Source organism: Nematolebias whitei, chromosome 1 (assembly GCF_014905685.2).
Source record: "Nematolebias whitei isolate Nwh7 chromosome 1, NemWhi1, whole genome shotgun sequence".
Classification (NCBI taxonomy): domain Eukaryota; kingdom Metazoa; phylum Chordata; class Actinopteri; order Cyprinodontiformes; family Rivulidae; genus Nematolebias; species Nematolebias whitei.
In genome coordinates this window covers 46,773,973-46,794,013 of record NC_056498.1, presented here as the reverse complement: position 1 = coordinate 46,794,013, position 20,041 = coordinate 46,773,973, and the positions used below count along the sequence as shown (strand labels likewise).

General features: G+C 42.6%; 1 protein-coding gene across 1 annotated transcript in view; it reads left to right on the top strand.

Moving 5' to 3' along the window:
* cdh23 (cadherin-related 23) overlaps positions 1 to 20,041 on the top strand; it is a 275,500-nt gene that overhangs the window by 104,376 nt on the left and 151,083 nt on the right. Inside the window, exon 9 of the mRNA XM_037677972.1 lies at positions 19,681 to 19,793. Coding sequence (XP_037533900.1) covers positions 19,681 to 19,793 — 113 coding nt within the window. The remainder of the gene's footprint in view (positions 1 to 19,680; positions 19,794 to 20,041) is intronic.

Genomic DNA, 20,041 nt, shown 5'->3' with positions numbered 1-20,041 from the left:
CCCAGAGATACTTGAACTCCTCCACTTGAGGCAGAACCTCACCCTCGACCTGAAGAGAACAATCCACCCTTTGAGGACCACGGCCTCAGATCTGGAGGAGCTGATCCTCATCCCAGCCGCTTCACACTCGGCTGCGAACCGCTCCAGTGAGAGCTGAAAGTCACGGCACGATGACGCCAACAGGACCACATCATCTGCAAAGAGCAGAGCTGAATCCTGAGGCCACTGAACCGGACTCCCTCCACCCCCCGGCTGCACCGAGAAGTTCTGTCCATCAAAGTTATGAACAGAATCGGTGACAACGGGCCGTCCTGGTGGAGTCCTCCACTCTGAAAGGGTCCGACTTACTGTCGGCATTGTGAACCAAACTCTCACACCGTTTGTACAGGGACTGAACATCCCATAACAACGGCCCCCCCAATCCCATACTCTCAGAACCTGACTGTCAGAACCTGTTCTGTCAGGTTCTGATGATCCTGATAGTTATTGTCTCACTTCTTCTGTCTGCAAAACTGTTGTCGACCCTTTTCAGCCACTTCAGCTGTTTTTTTTAGGTTTGTAACGTTGTTTACAACTCTTAAATTTCAGGACACACTACTCGTTCACATGAGGGGAAGTTACAGATTTAGCTTCTTTATATAAATATATATTTTGACTTGTGTTCATAACTTTGCAGTGAGTGCTTTTAAAGCCGTGCACTTTGACCTCTGCTGCCTCCTGTTGAGCTCAGGACGCTCAGCGTGGAGGAACTTCGGTGCATCCAGAGGTACCAGCTGGCTGACGAGCGCTGGCGCTGCTCGATAAGCCCTAGTGCACCATGGGAATCTGGCACGACGACGATATTCATTGTTCAACCATCTGCTGAGTCACTATATGACTCCTGGATGACGGGATCTGACCCCGTACAACGTGTGCAGGAAGGCGGCCGTGAGTTCTGTGTTTTCCAGCGCAGTCGAGCTCACCACACACACTCTGCTCCCATTCAGTGCACACACCTACTCCGTCTTACTTACCGTCTGCTGCCACGTGGTGTATTGTTGTGTGTGTGTGTGTGTGTGTGTTGTGTTGCAAAGTCGAACGGCTGAGTTGCGCTCGGAGGGAGAGGAGCATTAAAAAGACATTAATTAGGCGGCGCGATGTTTTCCCAGTCGCTGCAAAATCAAGAGTTATGGCACCGCAATGGAGAATGAAGTGCGCAGGTTTGATCAAATCATTAGAAGTTTGAAAGATAATGTGAGCTGAAGGGTGATGCAGAGCCTGGGGGGGGGGGGGTGTTACAGAAGCACCTGTGTGCACTTTTTTATTCCTGTGCGTGTGCATGCGCTCATGCATGTGTCTGTTTATCCAGGCTCCTGAGCTCTGCTGCAGTCAGATTAGGGCGTGCTTGTTTGCAGACTTCAATGTGACTCTGCATGGCGCCTTTCCCCCCCCCGCCTCCCTGCTCCTCGCCCCGAGTGTCCTCGGAGAGCGCCGCTCGCTCCTGCGGGACTCGTCTCATTAGTTCGGTAATTAAGATAAACGAGGGTTTAATTGCAGCCGTGATCAACGCTAATGATTGTGGGACTCGAGATGAGGATTTCCTCTCCCTCCTCTAATCAGGGGGTGGATCTGGGGGTGGAAGTGTACAAGAGATCGCAGTGGCGCTCCGCCTGCACCGCTGCTCCGCCTGCACCGCTGCAGGGATCGGGCGTGACGGGGACGAGTCAGAGGGGGACGCTCCCTGGTTCCGACGGTCTGATTTGGACTCTTTGGGACCCGAACCTCCGGATCTCACCATAAACCAAACAGTCAAACCTTTGTCTCCTCAGGTTTAGCGTCGTGCTTTAAGTCCTCAAACGTTCCATCAGTAAAGAGAATATTCCCACAACTAATTAAAAAATGGAGGTTTCATTTCACTCACATGGAGGCTGTCAGTAAATAAACAAACATGATCTTTGTAGAGTTCTTAATCACTAAACAGAACTTTTCCTTTTTTTTTAATTGTCTGAATGTTTATGAAGCATCCACTCTGTTGTCATCCATTTTTCTTCTGTAGGTTTTTCAGCATCTTTCTCGTCCCACAGTTTTCATCTATTTCAACAAATCATAAATCAAAACGTTCGGCTCTTTCAGGACAATCCTGCTATGACTTTTGGTATTGGTGCAACTTTAGCTTTTTGAAATATTTAGCCTTTTCTGCCACTTTCTTTCCTCATAGAAAATGAATTTAGCTCATTTTCCATCCTTCAAATCTTTAGATCTGTTTACAACCTTTTACTGCTCCTTTCACATTTTGTTCTGCTTCAGCTTCTTTCAGCTTCTTTGTGCAAATTTAAACTTTTTGGCTACTTTCAGCCAATTTCAGCCCTTTTTTTTCAGCTGTTTTGTGCTACTTTCAAATTCTTTCTGCTAATTTCAGCTTATGCTCCCTTCAGCTTGTCTGCTAGTTTCAGCTTTTTCTGCTATTTCAGTTACAATTTAGCTGTTTTTATGCTAATTTGAGCATTTTCATCTACTTCCACAATTTTTGCACTCATTTCTACTTTTTTCAGCCTAATTCAGCAACAATGTCCTCTTTCTACCTCATTCTGCAAAATTAAGCTTCTTTTGGCTTTTTATGGAGCTACCTTTCAGCTGATTTTTGCTCATTTCAGCTTTTTTCAGATAATTTCCACTTTTTGGTGTTCATTTCTGCTTCTTTCAGCAGTCATGTTCTTTCTGCTTTCTTCTGTTAATTTAAGTTGTTCTGCCTTTTCAGCTACTTTTTAGCCCTTTTTTTAAATCTAATTTCAGCTGTTTATCAAGTTTATCATGTTAATTTTTGCTACTTTCAGCCTAATTAACTTCTTTTTGCTGATTTCAATATATTATGCTCCTTTCGGCTTATTTCTGCTAGTTTCAGTTATTTTATTTTTTTTGCCTTTTCAGCTACTTTTTAGCTGTTTGCGCTAAATTTAGATTTTTCCGCGTATTCCACATTTTTTAGCTCATTTCAGGTCATTCCACTTCCTTCTGGTAGTTTCAGCTTCTTTGACTTTTCATCTACTTTTTAGCTTACGTATTATTTTTTTGTTATTTTCTGCTGAGTTCAACTCTTTTAGCTAATTTCTTAATTTTCTGCTTATTTAAACCTAATTCAGCAAATACGTGTTCTTTCTGCTTTCTTCTGCTAATTTGTTCTTGTTCTTCCATTTCAGCTAAATTTCAGCATGGTTTTAGCTATTTTCAGCTTATTTTTCAGGAAGTTCTTCTGCAATATGCATCCATACTGCATTTTCACAGGAAATGCAATTTCTTTAGGTTTTACTGATGTTGCTGTAAAATGAACAACAGAATCTGTGTTTCAGTGAAAACGTTGATAAAGATTTAAAGTAAAAGATAAAATTCACAAATGTTGCATTAAATCACATTTTCAGCACCTTTAGGTGTTTTGTGCGGATGTTCTGAGGTCATGACTACGTTAAAGATGCTACATTTTTGCACTGAAATAAAAACATTAATCAAATGTTTTTATTCATTTCAAGAGTCTGGCGGTAAATTAGGCAACAGTGTGGTTGGAATATTTTACCTCCTAAACACCAGTTTGACAGTAACTTATTCAGACTTTTTAATAACGCATCAAAGAATACGTCACTTGTGGAACTAAAACTTCCTCCGTGTTTTAAATTTTCTATTTGAGGTTTGGTTGTCCAGTTTTTGGCAGACCTTAATTTATGATTAGAATATTAAATAGTCCCCCGATTGTTTAAACCGACTTACTTTTAACTAAGGTTTTTTTTTTCTATTAATACGTGTGATCTTGTCTTCTAGCTGCAGCGGTACAAAGCATCATTGTTCTTATTGTTTTAAATAACGTGATATTGATAGCAGTGGTGGGCGGCACGGTGGCGCAGTTGCTAGAGATGTTGCCTCACAGAGAGGAGGTCGCCTGATTGAATCCCGGCCCGGGGGACTTTCTGGGTGGAGTTTGCATGTTCTCTCCGTGCATGCGTGGGTTTTCTCCGGGTACTCCAGTTTCCTCCTAAGTGTCCCTGGGCGAGACAGTGAACTCTTCATTGCCTCCGATGTGTTCCATCGGTGTATGAATGTGATCTAAAGCTCTGATTAGTCTCTAGATTCAGATGATCCATGTAGAGATCTAGTAGAGTGCTGTATGAATGTGTGTGTTGGAGGTAAATGAGGGCACAGATTGTATTGTAAAGAGCTTGGAGCATCTTGGTAAGATACAACGGTGCTATACAACTACAGTCCATTCCCCATTCCTACTTTACGGTCTTCCCACCTCATGAACAATCATGTTAGCATGTTGTCGATTTGTCGAGGAGTTCTGGACTGAACTTGTGAAATCACACCAGAGGGTTTAACGTGTTTGTAAAGACCTTAAGGTTTCAGAGGAGTGAATCCAAAGTAAGCCATCGAAAACACTCAGCTGTGTACAGGACGCTAAGTCTTTCCCCAAATCAAATAACTACGTTGCTACAATCATTGCTGCGAGTTTCATTTGGCTGCAGGCAACACGGATGTTTGCTTGTTTTTCCAATAGCCGTGAACGTTCCTGAAGTCCTGTTGGAAACAATCCATCGGCTCAAAGCTCATGCCGGTAATTGGCACATTTGCAACAACGGGGAGGACGGCGGGAAGATGGGCCAGGTGTTCAGGTTTCTCTTCTGAGACGTTCCCGAGTCTCCCGGGAGTCAAATAACTGCTTGTCTAGTCTTTTCTCACAGGCTGCTACGACTCTAGTTACTGTCAGCGATATTAAATCACCTTTTTCTCCAAACGGTTCTGCTCTTCCACCGGCATGTTACCAAACTGACCTCGGCTGTTGTTCGTTTTCAAGAGCCTGCTGGTAAATGGATAAACGTGTTCTGATGGGTCACGCTGAAGAACGCTTACAGACGAGGAGGAAGTGATTGTGGCGTCTTCGTTTTAACGGTGCCATCAGTGGGAAGGTGTTTGGAATAAAAATGTGGGAACGTCACAAAATCGACAAACTTGGATGACTATTTTAGAAGATGCTCACATTGATAAACAAAACAAATGTCACAGGCTAAGAAATCTCTTTCCATCTAGTAAACTTACCCTCGTGTTATGTCGCCTTTCAGCTTTGTAACAAATAAAAGGCTAAATAAAAGTGAGTCCAGCAGCTGAAAGAATGGCGATGGTCTTCAGACTCGGTGTTTATCTGTACGGCTCTGTCTTCTATTGTGACATGCAGGCGAAACTAATCCCACCTTCGGCTCACTCCAGCTCCCCTTTTTTTTCCAGTTTCTTTGAGGAGATTCTCTCTTCCATCGTCTCTGTTTTTTAGTATTTTATTTGGAAATTTGGTACAAGCTGAAGCTGAGAACGACAGAAAAGATTCTTTTTTGTGTGTGTGGGAAAAAAGAGAGTGAACTCAAAGTGCTGAAGGACTTCACTAACATTTGCTGAAGTAGCTGAAAATAAGTTGTTAAAGCTAAAAGATGCAGAACACTGGCTAAATAGAGCGAAACACCAGCTAAAAGAAACAAAGCTAAAAGAGTGGATCTCTAGCTAAGAGGAGACGAGCACTACCTGAAAGGGGCAGAACACTAGCTAAAGTAGAAGAACAGTAGCTAAAGAGAGCAGGACACTAGCTATAAGGAGCAACCCATTAACTAAATGAAGCAAAACACTGTCTAAATGACAAAAGATGTGAAAGTAGCACAATGGTAGCTTACAGCTAAAACTAGCTAAAAGTTAGATAAAAGCTAAAGTTGCAAAAGGGTAGCTTTAAGTTAGAAGTAGCCAAAGGGTAACTAAAAACTTTTTTCTTTCGGCTGCTCCCTGCTTTAAGAGTCACCACTGCGAACTAACTCGCACAACGACTTGGCAATTGTTTTTACGTCGGATATCCTTCCTGACGCAACCACTGACCACCGCGCTACCACAGCCCTCTGTGTGGAGCAGAGAGCTGCCATCTAGGGCGCCCGGAGGAGCAGATGGTGGGGGGTTAAGGGCCTTGCTCAAGGGCCCAGATTGGGGCAAATGAGGGTGGAGGCAGGTGTGGGTGCTTCACCTATCCCACCCACATTTTTGATGTTGTCTGTACCAGAAGTTGAATCGGCGATCTTCCGATCACAGGCCCACCTTCTCTAACCTCTGGGCCACCACTCCCTAGCCAAAAGGTAACTAAAACTAAAAGTAGTAAAAAGTTGGCTAAATTGTAACTATTTGAAGAGATCACTGTTTTTTAATGGAAAATCTCATTTTATAAGTTAAGGTAAAAAGTGGGCCCAACCTTAATGGAAATTTTGGCTATCGCTAATACCGATATTCGGAGGGGAAGGTGATCACTGGTAATTGATAAAATGGCTGAAAAATTTTGAGCTTTGTCCATCCCCAATAATCTAAGAAAACAGCAAGCGCAGTGGGTCTTGTTTATTTAGCGCAGCTGTTAGCAACCATGAAGCTAAGCTAATCAGATCCACGCTATACGTAGTCCCACAGCAGGTTTACAAGTGGTGCACTGGTCATAAATCCAGTCTTTCTAATGTTGCATTCACATTTTCTATCCTCTGCTATTCACCATAAAGTTTTCAAGTGCGTTACAAAACATAAATTAGACAAAGAAACGCCCTTATCTGTTAATTGTTAAACCAGTCAGTCACGTATGGTGAAGGTCTAATTAGCATTGACTGCAGCTGTGCTTATTTTTCTTTGTAGAGAAGTAAAGATTTCAGACAAACAATTAATTTCATAGAGGACAACAAAGATGACGTTACTAACACAGATGTATTTTTTACCGCTACGTTAGATTTATTGTTCTGGATAAAGTTTTACAATAGCCTATGCTAAATGTTAGCTTGCTAACTTGAGAGGCACGTAGCTAATAACAAGTAGATTGGAGAATTGACGAGAATTTATTGTTGTTGATTTAGATCGGTTAAAATAAACTTACCATGCTCTGTTCAGCAAAATACGCTACACACAGTATTGCTCCTTTTTTCGGCTGTGCTGAAAGTGAAACTTCAGTGAACGGGGATGACTTGAAAGTAGTCTTCATTCGCCCTCTGCTGGCTACATTGCACAATTACAGCTGGTTCCAGCATTTTAGGGATGAAAATTAGAAGTACTTATATCGGTGCATAATGGGACAATTATCACTGATACCGATAGGTCCCCGGACCCCGTCTATATCGACCTAAATTATCGGTCTTACCCATATATCGGTGGGGCTCTACTAAAAATACGACTATTAAATTAAACCAAGCATAGCACTCATCTCCAATATGAACCCAATATTTTTATTTACTAAATGTTAAAAATAACACACAAATTATGAAGTAGTTGGTTGCAAAAAAGGATGTATACAAATTTAATTTGTAGAAAAACCATGACTCAGCATTAGCTCATGTTTACCTGAACTCAAACAGCACTGCTACAGGCTTCGCCTGCCTTCGATGGCCTTATTCTTCGGCTCATGTTGCCTCAGCTGTGATACAACTCAACCTGCTCGTCTCCATGGGTCTGAGGGGAGATGACTTCCACCATCTGAATCTTCAAAAGCAGAGCGGTCAGGCGAGTATGGCCACGCCATTTCCTGCCTGAACAGATTGATAAGTAGTAAAGGCGATTATTTCTCCCTTGTCCGGCCTTCTATGTATCTTTATCGGTCAGTGCCGCTACGCCCAGACGCTTCCATTCCGTGTCCTTCCTTCGTATCTTGCATCAGCAGGCAGGCTGTAATACGACCAGGACTAATACTTTTAATTCCTCTGGAAGTCCTTATTGTTACCGTGGCGTCCGTGGGATTTCTCCGGGTTTTCAATTAGACGCTCCGAGGCTCTTCAGAGCGGGCTGCTGGGTAATCTCTCCGAGAGGACAGATTAGTGTTTCAGGAGCGCCGATCGCAACATGATCCAAAGTTTTGTTTCGTCTGGCAGGGACCAAGTTCAGTCCCAATAAAGTCTGATTTTTTTGTACAGGAGGTCGTCAGGCTTTTATCTACCAGCAATAAATAAACACGATTAGGTCGAACTGAGTGATTAAAATCAGGCAAAATCCAAAAACTTTAAATAAAAAATAAGATAAATGATCTGTTTTATTTTTATTGATTTATTTGCTGCAGCAGAATTATAATTGTTTGAAACTCATTCAGCTTTAAGACTGTTTTTTTATTTGTTTTTGTTTTTTCTGTCCCATTTCTTAACTACTTCTGCAGAATTTATTTTAGCTGTTCATACATCAAAACCTTCAGCTCATGTGGGAGATCGGTGCTGCGACTTTTATTTTCTGTTATTCTCTTTACTGTTATTTTTTAAAACTTAAATTTCCCCCCATTAAAATGCATTTCTTCTTTTTGAAAGCCGCATCAAATACTTTGTTTAGCATTTTCTGTTACTTCTAGCTTTTAGCTACTGTTTGGCTACTTTTAATTTTAGTTTTAGGTATTTTACTTCCTTTGAGTTTTCAGCTCTTTTGTTGCCTTTAGCTTTTAGATAGCCTTTTGCTACTTTTTAGCCAGGTATTTGCTGCTTTACGCGTTGAGCTAGACTTTTGCTACTTTTAGCTTCTGGCTTAAATTAGTTAAATTTAGCTTGTGTTTTCTTCTTTTGGCCTTTACCCATCTTTTTTTTTACTTTTTCCCTTTAGCCAGTGTCCTAATTCTTTAGTTCTATTGCTGTTTTATTTATTTTATTTTATTGGCTTAAAGCTAGTGTTCTGCTTCTTTTAATTTTTAGCTAGTTTTTTTCCTTCTTTTGTCTTTTAGCTAGCCTTGTGTACACGTTTTGACAGTAACTACTAATAATTGATTTATTTCCATTTTTGTGTAACTGTCTGTGGGTGTGTGTTAGACTGTCTGTTAGCATAATATCTCATGAACAAGTAGACAGATTTTAATAAATTGCATAGAAATTAAGTAAGGATGTCTCTTCTACAGCTGATGAACTTTTGCTGTCAGCCCTAGTCAAGATGGCCGCCGTAGCTGAACAGTTTTATCAAAGCTAAAACTGGCTGTAATGTAATCAAATTTACAGATGTTGAAATACAGTTTGGTGTGGTAGTAGCTGACGGTGCTTCCCAACACTTACTCTAAGCATTAACAGATCAACCCAGATCTTCTTGTAAAGCTGTGGATGATGTGCGTTCCTTCAAAGAATACGTTCGCTCATTTATATTCCAGACCTGCTCGTGATCCGGTCAAGGTCATGAGACGGGACGGAGCTCGCTCGTCACCTGTCGCTCTGAACGGATCAGCAGCACTTTTTTTAACCTTCCGTATTTCAACTTGTCTCCTGGCGGAAGAAGGTCCCTCTTATCTTGGAGGATTCTGCTCGCCTGAAGGGTTGCCTTTCTGAACACGTGCACGTGAAAAATCCCGCCGACCTGCTCGTTTTTGATCCGTTTGCAAAGAAAGACTCTGGACAGATGTTAACTGTAGCAAAACACAGTTTAAAAAGAAGATGGTCTCATGAACAAAAACAAAACGGATATCATCGTCTTTGTGAGATTTTTTTAGGTTGAGCTCGTCTTAGGTCAGGGACGTTCAACTGGTGGTCCATGGGCGACATCAGGCCCACGGATGAGCTCAGTTCGGCCCGCCAATGGGCTCATTTTGAAGTAAAACTAGATTTTTAACCATAAAACAAACGCACTTAATGACAACTAGATAAATCGCATTACTTATTGCTGAAAAACTTGCTGGAAAAAAAACAGCTGATATTAGCTAAAAACATGCTGAATTGCAGCTGAAATGAAAGAACGAGCCTTAATTAGCAGAAGAAATCAGAAAGAACACTTTTTTACTGAATTAGTTTTAAATTAGCAGAAATTAGTACAAAAATTAGGAACTAAGCTAAAAAAATATGAAATTAGCAAAAGAAAAAAAAAGCTGCAAAGTAGCTGAACAGGCAGAAAGAAGCTTAAACTACCAGAAGGAAGTGGTACAAGCTGAAATGAGCTAAAAAGAAGTGGAATTAGCTAAAAAGCTAAATTTAGCACAAACTAAATAGTAGCTGAAACGGCAGAAATAAGCTGAAAGGAACATAACAAGCTGAAATTAGCATAAATAAGTTAATTGGGCTGAAAGTAGCAGAAATTACCATGAAAAACTTGAATTTATCTGGAAAAAGCTGAAATTAGCTAAAAAAAAAAAAGCTAAAAAGCTAGCTGAAAAGGTAGAACAAGCTTAAATTAGCAGAAGAAAAAAACATGTTTTCTCAATTAGGCTGAAAGAAGCAGAAGTGAGCACAAAACGGTAGTTTATGCGTGTCCAGTGATAATTTCCTGAAAGTTTCGTTAAGTTCCATCCAGCAGATCATGTGATATTTTGCTAACTGACTAATAATGGCAGGTTATGGCTGAGACTCACTGAGGAGGCAGGATGTCTAGAAGCTGCTCAAACTCTGAGCATCGTTCCACGACAGTAACTGATGGCTCGTCATTAACAGGATGAGCCCGCCGGCCTCTTTCTTAGAAGCGACACTAATTTGTGTACATTTAGCAAAATATGCTAAATCTTAGCCCGGAGCCTCGGAGCGCTGGCTGCGTGCCGGGTCACATGACGGGAACGTTCCTGCTTCTCGTGGTGCTGTCACAAACACTCGTCAGCAGCTCGCTCATGGAGATAACTCCAACTTCTGACGACGCCGTCCCCAAAACATCAGCGCTTTCAGGAAGTCGTCGTCGTTCATCGTCGAGCGCCACGTTGAACTCGTCAGATCAAACAAAACATTCATTTTCTCCAGGGCAAACACACACACGCACACACACACACGCGCACACACGCACACACACACACGTGCACACACACACACACATACACAATAACTAGAAAATGTATGCTTTCTATTCAAACCCTCAGCTGCCTCATGTTCTTTATGCTGCACACACTCTTTCATACACACTCCTTCATACACACTCCTCCACATGCACTCTTGTGCACACTTTCATACACACTCCTCCTCACACACACACACTCCTCCAACACACCCTCCTGTGTGTGAGTCAGGAGTGAAATCAATAATAAAATGATTTTTTTCTTCACTGTTGATGATTCGAGGATGAAACTTGTTTTTCTGGAGATAATCGTCTGAAATCCACGTTGTTGTTTTTAATAATTGTTGACGTTATTTAAAAGTTGCCGACGTTAGTGAGACTGCTGACTCAGCATCACTGTGTGGTTTGCAGTCAAACTCCTCCTGCAGACCTTCGGCTCTTTTAGCTTCTCATGTATCAAAACGTTCAGCACCACCAGCAGATGAGTTCTTTGGCTATTGTTTTCTGTAACTTTTTTAAATGTTTCATTGTATTTACCAACATTTTTCTCATAGAAATGCATTTATAATCAAATTTATAGATTATTATAATCTAATTTATAGATTATTATAATCTAATTTATAATCTCTTTAAAAGTGTTCTCCTTAATATCTGCTTCAGGACGATCACGCCGTTTTTGTCTTCTTTTACCCTTATAGTTAACTTTTAGTTGCTGTTAGCATGTTGCTACTTATAGGTAGCTTTTAGCCACTTTTAGCTTCGACCTAAGGTTGTGCTCATGTTGTGGTTTTGCTAGTTTCAGCTTCTGTTTCATTCCAATGTTCTCCTCACGGAGCAGGCTGGAGAAAAACAGAAGGTGGATGTTTCCCACACAGCCCCGCGCTGGACCCTGCAGACCGACGGTGCAGGTGGAGACCCTGGACCACACCGGGGTAGGGTCCAGCTGCTGGTCCAGAATATTCTGGTCCGTTCTGGACCAGAACTTCAGGATGTTTGATGAGCTTCTGATCCGCTCCTTCTGCTGCAGCTCCACAAGTCGTTCAGCGTTCGTTTCACAGAAAAGTCCTTTCTCTAGTTGGAAATACTTTCATATTATAATTTAGGAACTCGCTATTAAACTTATTGCACCTTGTAAAATTTGAAATAATAGCTGCGTGTGTGCATGTGTGTGCGTGTGTGTGCATGTGCATGTGTGTGCGTGTGTGTGAGTGCGTTCGAGTGTGTCGCCTGCTTTAGACAAAATCATTGCATGTTTTCTCATTTTCCAGTCCAGTACTGTTGATAATGTGAGAGCACGGCTAATCCCCCGGAGTCCAGCGTCAGGGAGGAAAACTTAGTTTGCAGGAACACACACACACACACACACACACACACACACACACACACACACACACCACACACACACACACACACATACACAGACACACACACACACACACAGAGACAACAACACTATCGCTCTGCTTTGCCTTTCAGCAGCGGGCGATATGAAGCGACGCCTCCTCGCCATGCGCCTCCAATGCAGATTGAAAGCGTGCAGTATTCTATAGCGTGCTGTTATGTCTTCCCCCCCCCCGGGGGGGTCGAGTCCTGGCAGATCACTCCAGAACACTTTTCTATCAGCAGTTAGAAGAGGATCATATTTCCTCCCCCGCTGAGGCCGATGAGTCGCTCCGTGTCAGTTCAGTCCGTCTCGTGGGTCAGAGTCGTCGCAGCTGAGCGGAGGTTTGATGCCGGGCAGACGACCCTTGAGCACTGAATCAGAGCCTCTTTAATGAAAGACTCTGCGCATGTGCATCACGTGCACGTGTGTTTCACACAGGTCCCGCTGAGTGCCTAGTGGTGGGGTTCAAGATCGACTGTTTGAGTAGAACGGTGTTCTGGTGGGCCCAGTGAAACTGGTGAAACCATTCAGAGGCACGAAGCTCGTCCTCTGCAGGTGAAAATCCACCATCCATCCATCCATCCTTATCCATCCATCCTTATCCATCCATCACTCCTGGGGTGTCCTCCCAGTCAGACATGCCTGAAGCACCTCCCTAGGGAGGCGCACAGGAAGCATCCTTACCAGATGTCTGAACCACCTCAGCTGGCTCCTCTGGATGAGGAGGAGCAGCGGTTCTGCTCCGAGCCTCTCCGAGTCAGACCGGATGAAAAATCCAGTTTAACTGTAACGAAGAGCTGAAGTAAAGTTAAAAACAGGAAGTGCTGTTTGTTTACATGGCTGCTAAATTAGCTCAGCTGTTAATAAAGTGGGTGTTTTATTGCTGATTTTGCCGATTGCTTATTACTGGAACGAGCATTTCTTAAATCCTGTGGCTGTGACAGCTGCTGATCGGATCGTGGAGAGCAAGGCTGGATCCGTAGTTGGAGTTTCAGAGGACAACCTTTGCTGTCCCATCGCTGATGATCTGCATTTTCATCTGCAGAGTCCTGACGACGCTGTTGGAAGAAAAGCTTGTTGGTAACATTTCCACCGAGCCGACACTTTCAGGCTTTACGTTCCCAGCCTGATGTTTTCTGAGCCTCTTCCAGGAAACGAGCGGCGGAGCTCAAAACCTCTGGAAACAAAAATAAATCTGCATTTCATTAAGACGAAGTGACATGAAACAGACGATCGTTCTTTAACCGGTGAAGCTGCGATCTTTGCCACAGTGGGAGCACGTGGAGCTGCTGTTTGACTGAGAAACGGTGATTTCACTCTAATTATCTTCTAACGGCAGCTGGAGCGAGATGTATCAATGTCCAAAATCATCAGCACAACCATGCAGTTTCTCTAGTTGTGTGAATGTTCTTGAAGCATTCACACTATTGTTTTCCTGTTTATATTTTTGTTCCGAATTCCGACTTCTTTCCCTGTTCCGTATGTATTTCTGCACGATTCTCGTCCTGCAGATTTTAAGCTATTTCAGCAATTTAGGTACCAAAAAATTCAGCTCTTTCAGGACAATCCTGCTGTGACATTTGGTATTGGTGCAGCTTTAGCTTTTTGAAATATTTAGCCTTTTCTGCCATTTTTTTCTCTCATCAAAACTGAACGGAGCTCATTTTACCTCCTTCAAATCTTTAGATGTGTTTACAACCTTTTATTTCTCCTTTCACATTTTGTTCTGCTTCAGCTTCTGTCAGCTTCCTTGTGAAAATGTAAACATTTTTCAGCTACTTTCAGCATTTTGTTTCCAGCTGTTTTGTGCTCCTTTCAGATTCTTTCTGCTAACTACAACAGTTTTGTGCTTCATATAACTTTTTTCTGCTAATTTCAGCTTATTATGCTCCTTTTAGCTTATTTCTGCAAGTGTCAGCTTTATCTGCTATTTCAGTTACTATTTAGCTGTTTTAGGCTGAATTTAGCTTTTTCAGCTAATTACACAATTTTTGCACTCAATTCTATTTTTTTCAGCCTGATTCAGCAAGAATGTGCTTTCTCCACTTCGTTTTGTTAATTTAAGCTTATTTTTGCCTTTTCTTAGCTACTTTACAGCTTTTGTTGGGGGGGGGGGGGGGGTGTTAATTTAAGCTTGTTTCAGATAATTTCCACTTTTTTTACTTTCTGCTTCTTTCAGCCTAACTGGGCTAACATGTTCTCTCTGCTTTCTACTGCTAATTTAAGCTTGTTCTTCCTTTTCAGCTAATTTCAGCTGTTTTCAGATAAAGTCACGTTTTCCATGGTCATTTCTCCTTCTTTCAGTCTAATTAACTTGTTTATGCTAATTTCAGCTTGTTATGCTCTTTTCAGCTTTTTCTGCTATTTCAGCAACTATTTAGCTGTATTTATGCAAATTTTAGCTCTTTTTTTTTTTTTTTTGCCAATTCCACTTTTGTAGCACATTTCAGCTCTTGCTGCTTCCTTCTGGTAGTTTAAGCTTTTTTCTGCATCTTCGGCTACTTTTCAGCTTTTTGTTTTTTTGCTAATTTCAGATTTTTTTTCTTTAATTTCCTAATTTTTTTGCTTATTTAAACCTAATTCAGCAAATATTTGTTCTTTCTGCTTTTTTATGCTAAATTTGACTTCTTCCATTTCATCTACATTGCAGCACGTTTTTTTTTCAGCTAATTTCAGCTGTTTTTCTGCAGTAAGCATTCTGCATTTTTGCAGGAAATGCAATTTCTCTAATTGTCTTTAATTTACCTACGTTTGTAAGATAAACCGTATTCTCGTCATCTAAAAGTCTTTCTGTTTCGTCATGTTTCTGCCATGAGCCAAGCAGGAGCTCTGCGATGTGTTCAGGTCCGTTTTTCTCTCGGTACGCTTTAAATAAACTGGACCTAATCAGCTGTAGTTTTTGTCCCCTGCGCTCCTTTCCCCACCTTTTGGTCTCCTTCCAGCCTAATTACCCGCAGGCTCTGCTCTTTTTTCCTCCGGCCCTCCATCTCCTCTCCACCTCTGCCTCTGCAGCACTCCTCCTCTGCTTCCAGAGGAGGTGGAGGGCAATAACAGTGCAGGGAGTGGGACGTGCACAACACAGGCACGGGTTAATATGTTGACCCGTAGCTGTTGTACGCCGTGGACCCGCCATCAGAACGTGTTCCTCTGGAGCTCAGACCTCAACGTTTACAACAAACTGAGAGATTTCTTCTTACTCCATCAAAATGCAGCTCAGGGCTCTTTGTGCTTCCTTTGAAAGAGACGTAGGGCGGAAACCCAGATGTGGGCTTGGATAATAAACAAAGGTAGAAATGCTAATTTAGTCAAAATAACGGTTTTGAGATAAATTTGGGAAAAGGTAGTAGCTGAGAGTTCCTCACAACATATATTCTAAGCATGTGCATAACGTTATTTTTAAGATTTGGACAAAATACCATACCACTTTATTTATTAAGCTCTTAAAAACGGCAACAAGGCCGACCATAGTGTTGTAGAAACAAAACGAGCAAAGGACACAGGATAAAATACATAGAGAACAACTAAATGACAGAATACAGACAAGTTCAAATTAACTCACACTGGATCGAAAGCCAGGGAATATAAGTGAGTTTTTAAACGTGATTTAAAAACAGTGAGAGAGGGGCCCCGTCTGGCATGCAGTGGTAACTCATTCCACAGACTTGGACCTGCAGCAGAGAAGGTTCTGTCACCTCTGAGCTTCAAACGACTGCCTGGAACCAGTAAAAGCGTCTGGTCTGCTGACCTCAGAGAGCGCTGTGGGACATATGGCTGCAGCAGATCAGAGATAAGAGGGGGCAGAGCTGTTCAGAGATTTAAAAACATATAGAAGGATTTTAAAATAAATTTTGAAAGTGAACCGAGAGCCAGTGAAGGGAGGCCAGAACTGGAGTGCTGTTTTGCCTGTAGTTAAAAATCGGGCTGCAGCATTTTGAACCAGTTGTAAACGTGCAGTGGAGGTTCTGACTGATTCCAAAAAGAAGAACATTGCAGTAAACAAACCTGGATGCTATGAAAGCATGAATTAAGATAAGATAAGATAAGATAGAACTTTATTGATCCAGTAGGAAATTGTTGTGCCAAAGTTTCAGTACAAAGGAACATACACAAGGAATTGTACAAGATATAAAAAAAGTAAATAACATAATTTATTTTGGACAGTGTGGGCTTCAGTTTATACAGTCGCCTCAACTGAAGACTACAGGATTTAACCGTCGTGTTTACATGACAGTTTAGCTTCATGGATGAGTCCATTGTCTCTCCCAGATTAGTGACAACCTGTTTCTCAAACTGAGTTAGAGAGGAAAGGTCGATACGGTGGTTCCTGATTCTTCAACCTTTATTTGTGCAGGTTAATCTCAATAAGTGCTATGTGTCATCATTATATGTTCCTATACAACAAAATGATAAAATTATTTCTCTGCATTTAACCCATCACAGGTAAGATACACCCAGGTGGAGCAGTGGACAGCTCTGGAAGCGCCCAGGGAGAAATTTGGGATTAGGCGTTTTGCTCAAAGACACCACGACATTTAGGCATGGCGGGTAGTCGAACTCGCAGTTTTTGGCTCCAAGTCGGCTGCCCTACCTCTACCCCATCTCAACACCATGACTTCAGTCTTCTTCTTATTACAATTTAATAAACTTAAAGCCATCCAGTCCCTGATGTCAGCCAAGCAGTCGAGAGGAGGTGCAGCGTTGTGCTTCAGAGGGAAGTAAATTTGACAGTCATCGGCATAAAAAGGGATGTCGAGCAGCTACACCTACTGGCAGCAGGTATAAATAAGAGAAGAGGACTGAGTATAGTTACAACTATATCCTACTATTTAAATACTATACTATATAAATACAACTCCGTCATTCCCCAACATGGATAAATCCCAGTCTGAAACTGTGGCATGTGCTGCTGAGGGTGACGTGCATGCTAGGCGTCTATTTGTGAATATGATTTGTACCTAAATGAGTCTGGTGAACGCTGAGAATTCGCTGTTGTCAGCAGTTTGTAGCGTTCTGGATTAACGAGGCAGAGGCGAATCCGTTTCAAGTCTCTCACTCCCTTTGTCGGCTCAAATATTTGCCTTTAGCCTGATTCGCTAACGATCCTACCCGAGGGTCAAACGTCACACAAGAGCTTCATTTTTCAAAAAGTACAATGAAAATTAAAGGTCATTGAGCGTTTTCAATTCACCTGAGCTGACAGAGGGAGGAGAAACAAAAATCATGTACAGGGGAGAGGTTTCATGCTTGTGCTGGGTGTAATTAAGCAGCCGATGGCCTCGTGATGCCTCAGAGCGATCGGGGAGGAGGAGTGTGGGCAGCAGAGGAAGTTAACAAGATGCTAATTTGTGAAGGAGAAGAGGGGATGAGAAAATATGAGGAGAGGACTCAAGTGGGCCATAATCTGATATTTTATGCAGTTAATTGAAGCGGGTGAGTGAGCGGCACTCCTGAACTTGTTAATGAGGACAGTCCGGTGTTACTAATTAAAAAAACTCCTGTCCATAAGCGCTGCATTGACTTAACATATGTCATCATAGAAAGTGATGTGGTTCATGATCAACGTGCTGTGAGCAAATACTGCAGATACGCAGCCTTGTTTATGTACTTGTACATCAGGGGTGTGATACTGATCAGATATTGATATTGGTAAAGCAGCTGTGTATCGATGTGCTTAGGGGATTAAATCTAGATGCCCAAATTGATTAAAGGGCGTATAACATCATTTTTACGTATTTCTACTTTACATTGTAGATGGGGTGAAAGTTCATGGAATTCCTTGTACCAGAAAGCACAACACTGTATACCATCTTTAACTGATGTATGTGTGAGAACATGTATATAAATATTTTTTCTTCTTTCGGCTGCTCTCTTCTTCAGGGGTTGCCACAGCGAACTAAATCACATGAAGACTCGGTGATTAATTTTACGCTGGATGTTCTTCCTGACGCAACCACAGGCCACCGAGCTGCCACTGCCCTGTGTGGAGCAGAGAGCTGCCATCAAGGGCGCCTGGGCGAGCAGATGGTGGGGGTTAAGGGCCTTGCTCAGGGGCCCAGAGTGGGGCAAATGATGGTGGGGGCAGGTGTGGGTGCTTCACCTATCCCACCCACATTTTTAATGTTGTCAGTAGCGGGATAAGAGGAGAAGAGGTGTTATTTAACAGCCAGCACGGTTGAGCTCTGACACTGTTCCGTGTCCTTTGGGAGGGGGTGAGGAGGGGGTGAGGAGGAGATCAGAGCGTCTTGTTTCCATAACATCCAAGGAGAAATCGAGCTAGTCCGCCTTCCAATGCTAGAGCCAGGTTCAGATTTCAACATTGTTTTGGGTCAGGCCGAGCTTTTTAATTTCCACATCTGCCTTTAACAGTCTCTCTAGTACATCTCATCTCATGGCGACTCCAAACAGTTGAATTGGGATTACTTACGTCGGGCTTACAACTTCTCTTAGATCTTTTCCTTCCAACTGTTCGTGAACAGTGCCACAAAGTTCACAGTCCTGCCTGCTCCGCTCTTATACAGGTCCACAGATAGTTTGCGCACAGTCTGAGTGTTGCCAAGCCCAGGACACACATTCCAGACAGCTTAAACAGCTGCTGATGTTTCCACATTTGTCAACAATCCAGATTTCCACCAACTCCAAAAAGCAGAATCCAGTTATCATAAATCCATTTATGTTTCCAAGGTAAGAGGGCGCTCCTTCACCCTGTCGTCTTGTTGAGAAAATTTGATCAATTGCGTTGAGAGACCAGTTGAACAAATCCATAGTTTACAATTCAGAAGGTAAGCAAAAAGGGGCTCTGAAAAGGGTTCACAAGACAAAGGGCAAAGCAGGGACGGGCTTTCGTCGAGAGCAAGCAGAAAAAAAAAAAAGATGGATGAGAAGAATTTAATATTTGTATATAACTTGAGGAAACTATGCTTTCTAGATTTTATTCTGCTTAAATGTATAGTTTCCTAAAATGGGGTGGCTGATGATTAATCTTAAGGTGGCCAAGGCCACCATTGGCCACCCCCTGGCTCCTCCATTGGGCTTGGTTGTGATTAAAACTGCTCCCTTCACTCATCATGATCTGTCACTGCGCTGCCTTGGACAAGAACACCAACCTCCCTCTGTTCTTCTCCACAGTGCAACTCCTGCCCACTCGGACATCTCGCACCAAAAACATTTAGGTTTACGTCATTCCCTGTTCAACTCCAGTGCAGAGAAACACTTATCTCAAAAATCCCTCAGTGACGGGGACATCGGTGTACCGCTTCTTTATTCTTGACCGTCTCACATAAATGATGGTTGACCTCTCGGTAAATCGAATGTGAGCGCATGGCTGAAGCAACATTTCAATATGAACAAAGAGAAAAACGGCGCTGCAGAAACCGTTCCTGGACAGACGGAAGGTGCTCTGCCTACTCAGCAGAGACAAAATGCAACACAGCTCAAGCTTTCTGCACGTTGCACGAAACGGAAACGTACACGTCCACCTCCTTCCTGCCCACTTTTACATAAACCAGAGGTTCTGCTGATTTATCTAAATGACCACTTTAGTTTAACTCGTTCCGTCTCTCTGTTGTCCCGTGTAGGAAACACCAACAGCGTCTTCGCTCTGGACTACATAAGCGGGTCCCTGACGGTGAACGGCCAGCTGGACAGAGAAAACCCGCTCTACTCTGCAGGATTCACGCTCACTGTCAAGGTGAGAGCTGCAGGAAGAGGTAGCTGAGGAGTGGAGGGATGTGCAGCGTGGACGGGGGGTCGAACCCTTTCACCAGAGCATCAAGAGCTTTAATATGTTGGAGCAGTAAATCAATGCAGCTTCATGTGTTCTCCTCAGACACTGAATGAACCACTTCGCCCAAACTCGTGCTGCACATTGGGTGATGTGTGTGTGTGTGTGTGTGTGTGTGTGTGTGTGTGTGTGTGTGTGTGTGTGTGTGTGTGTGT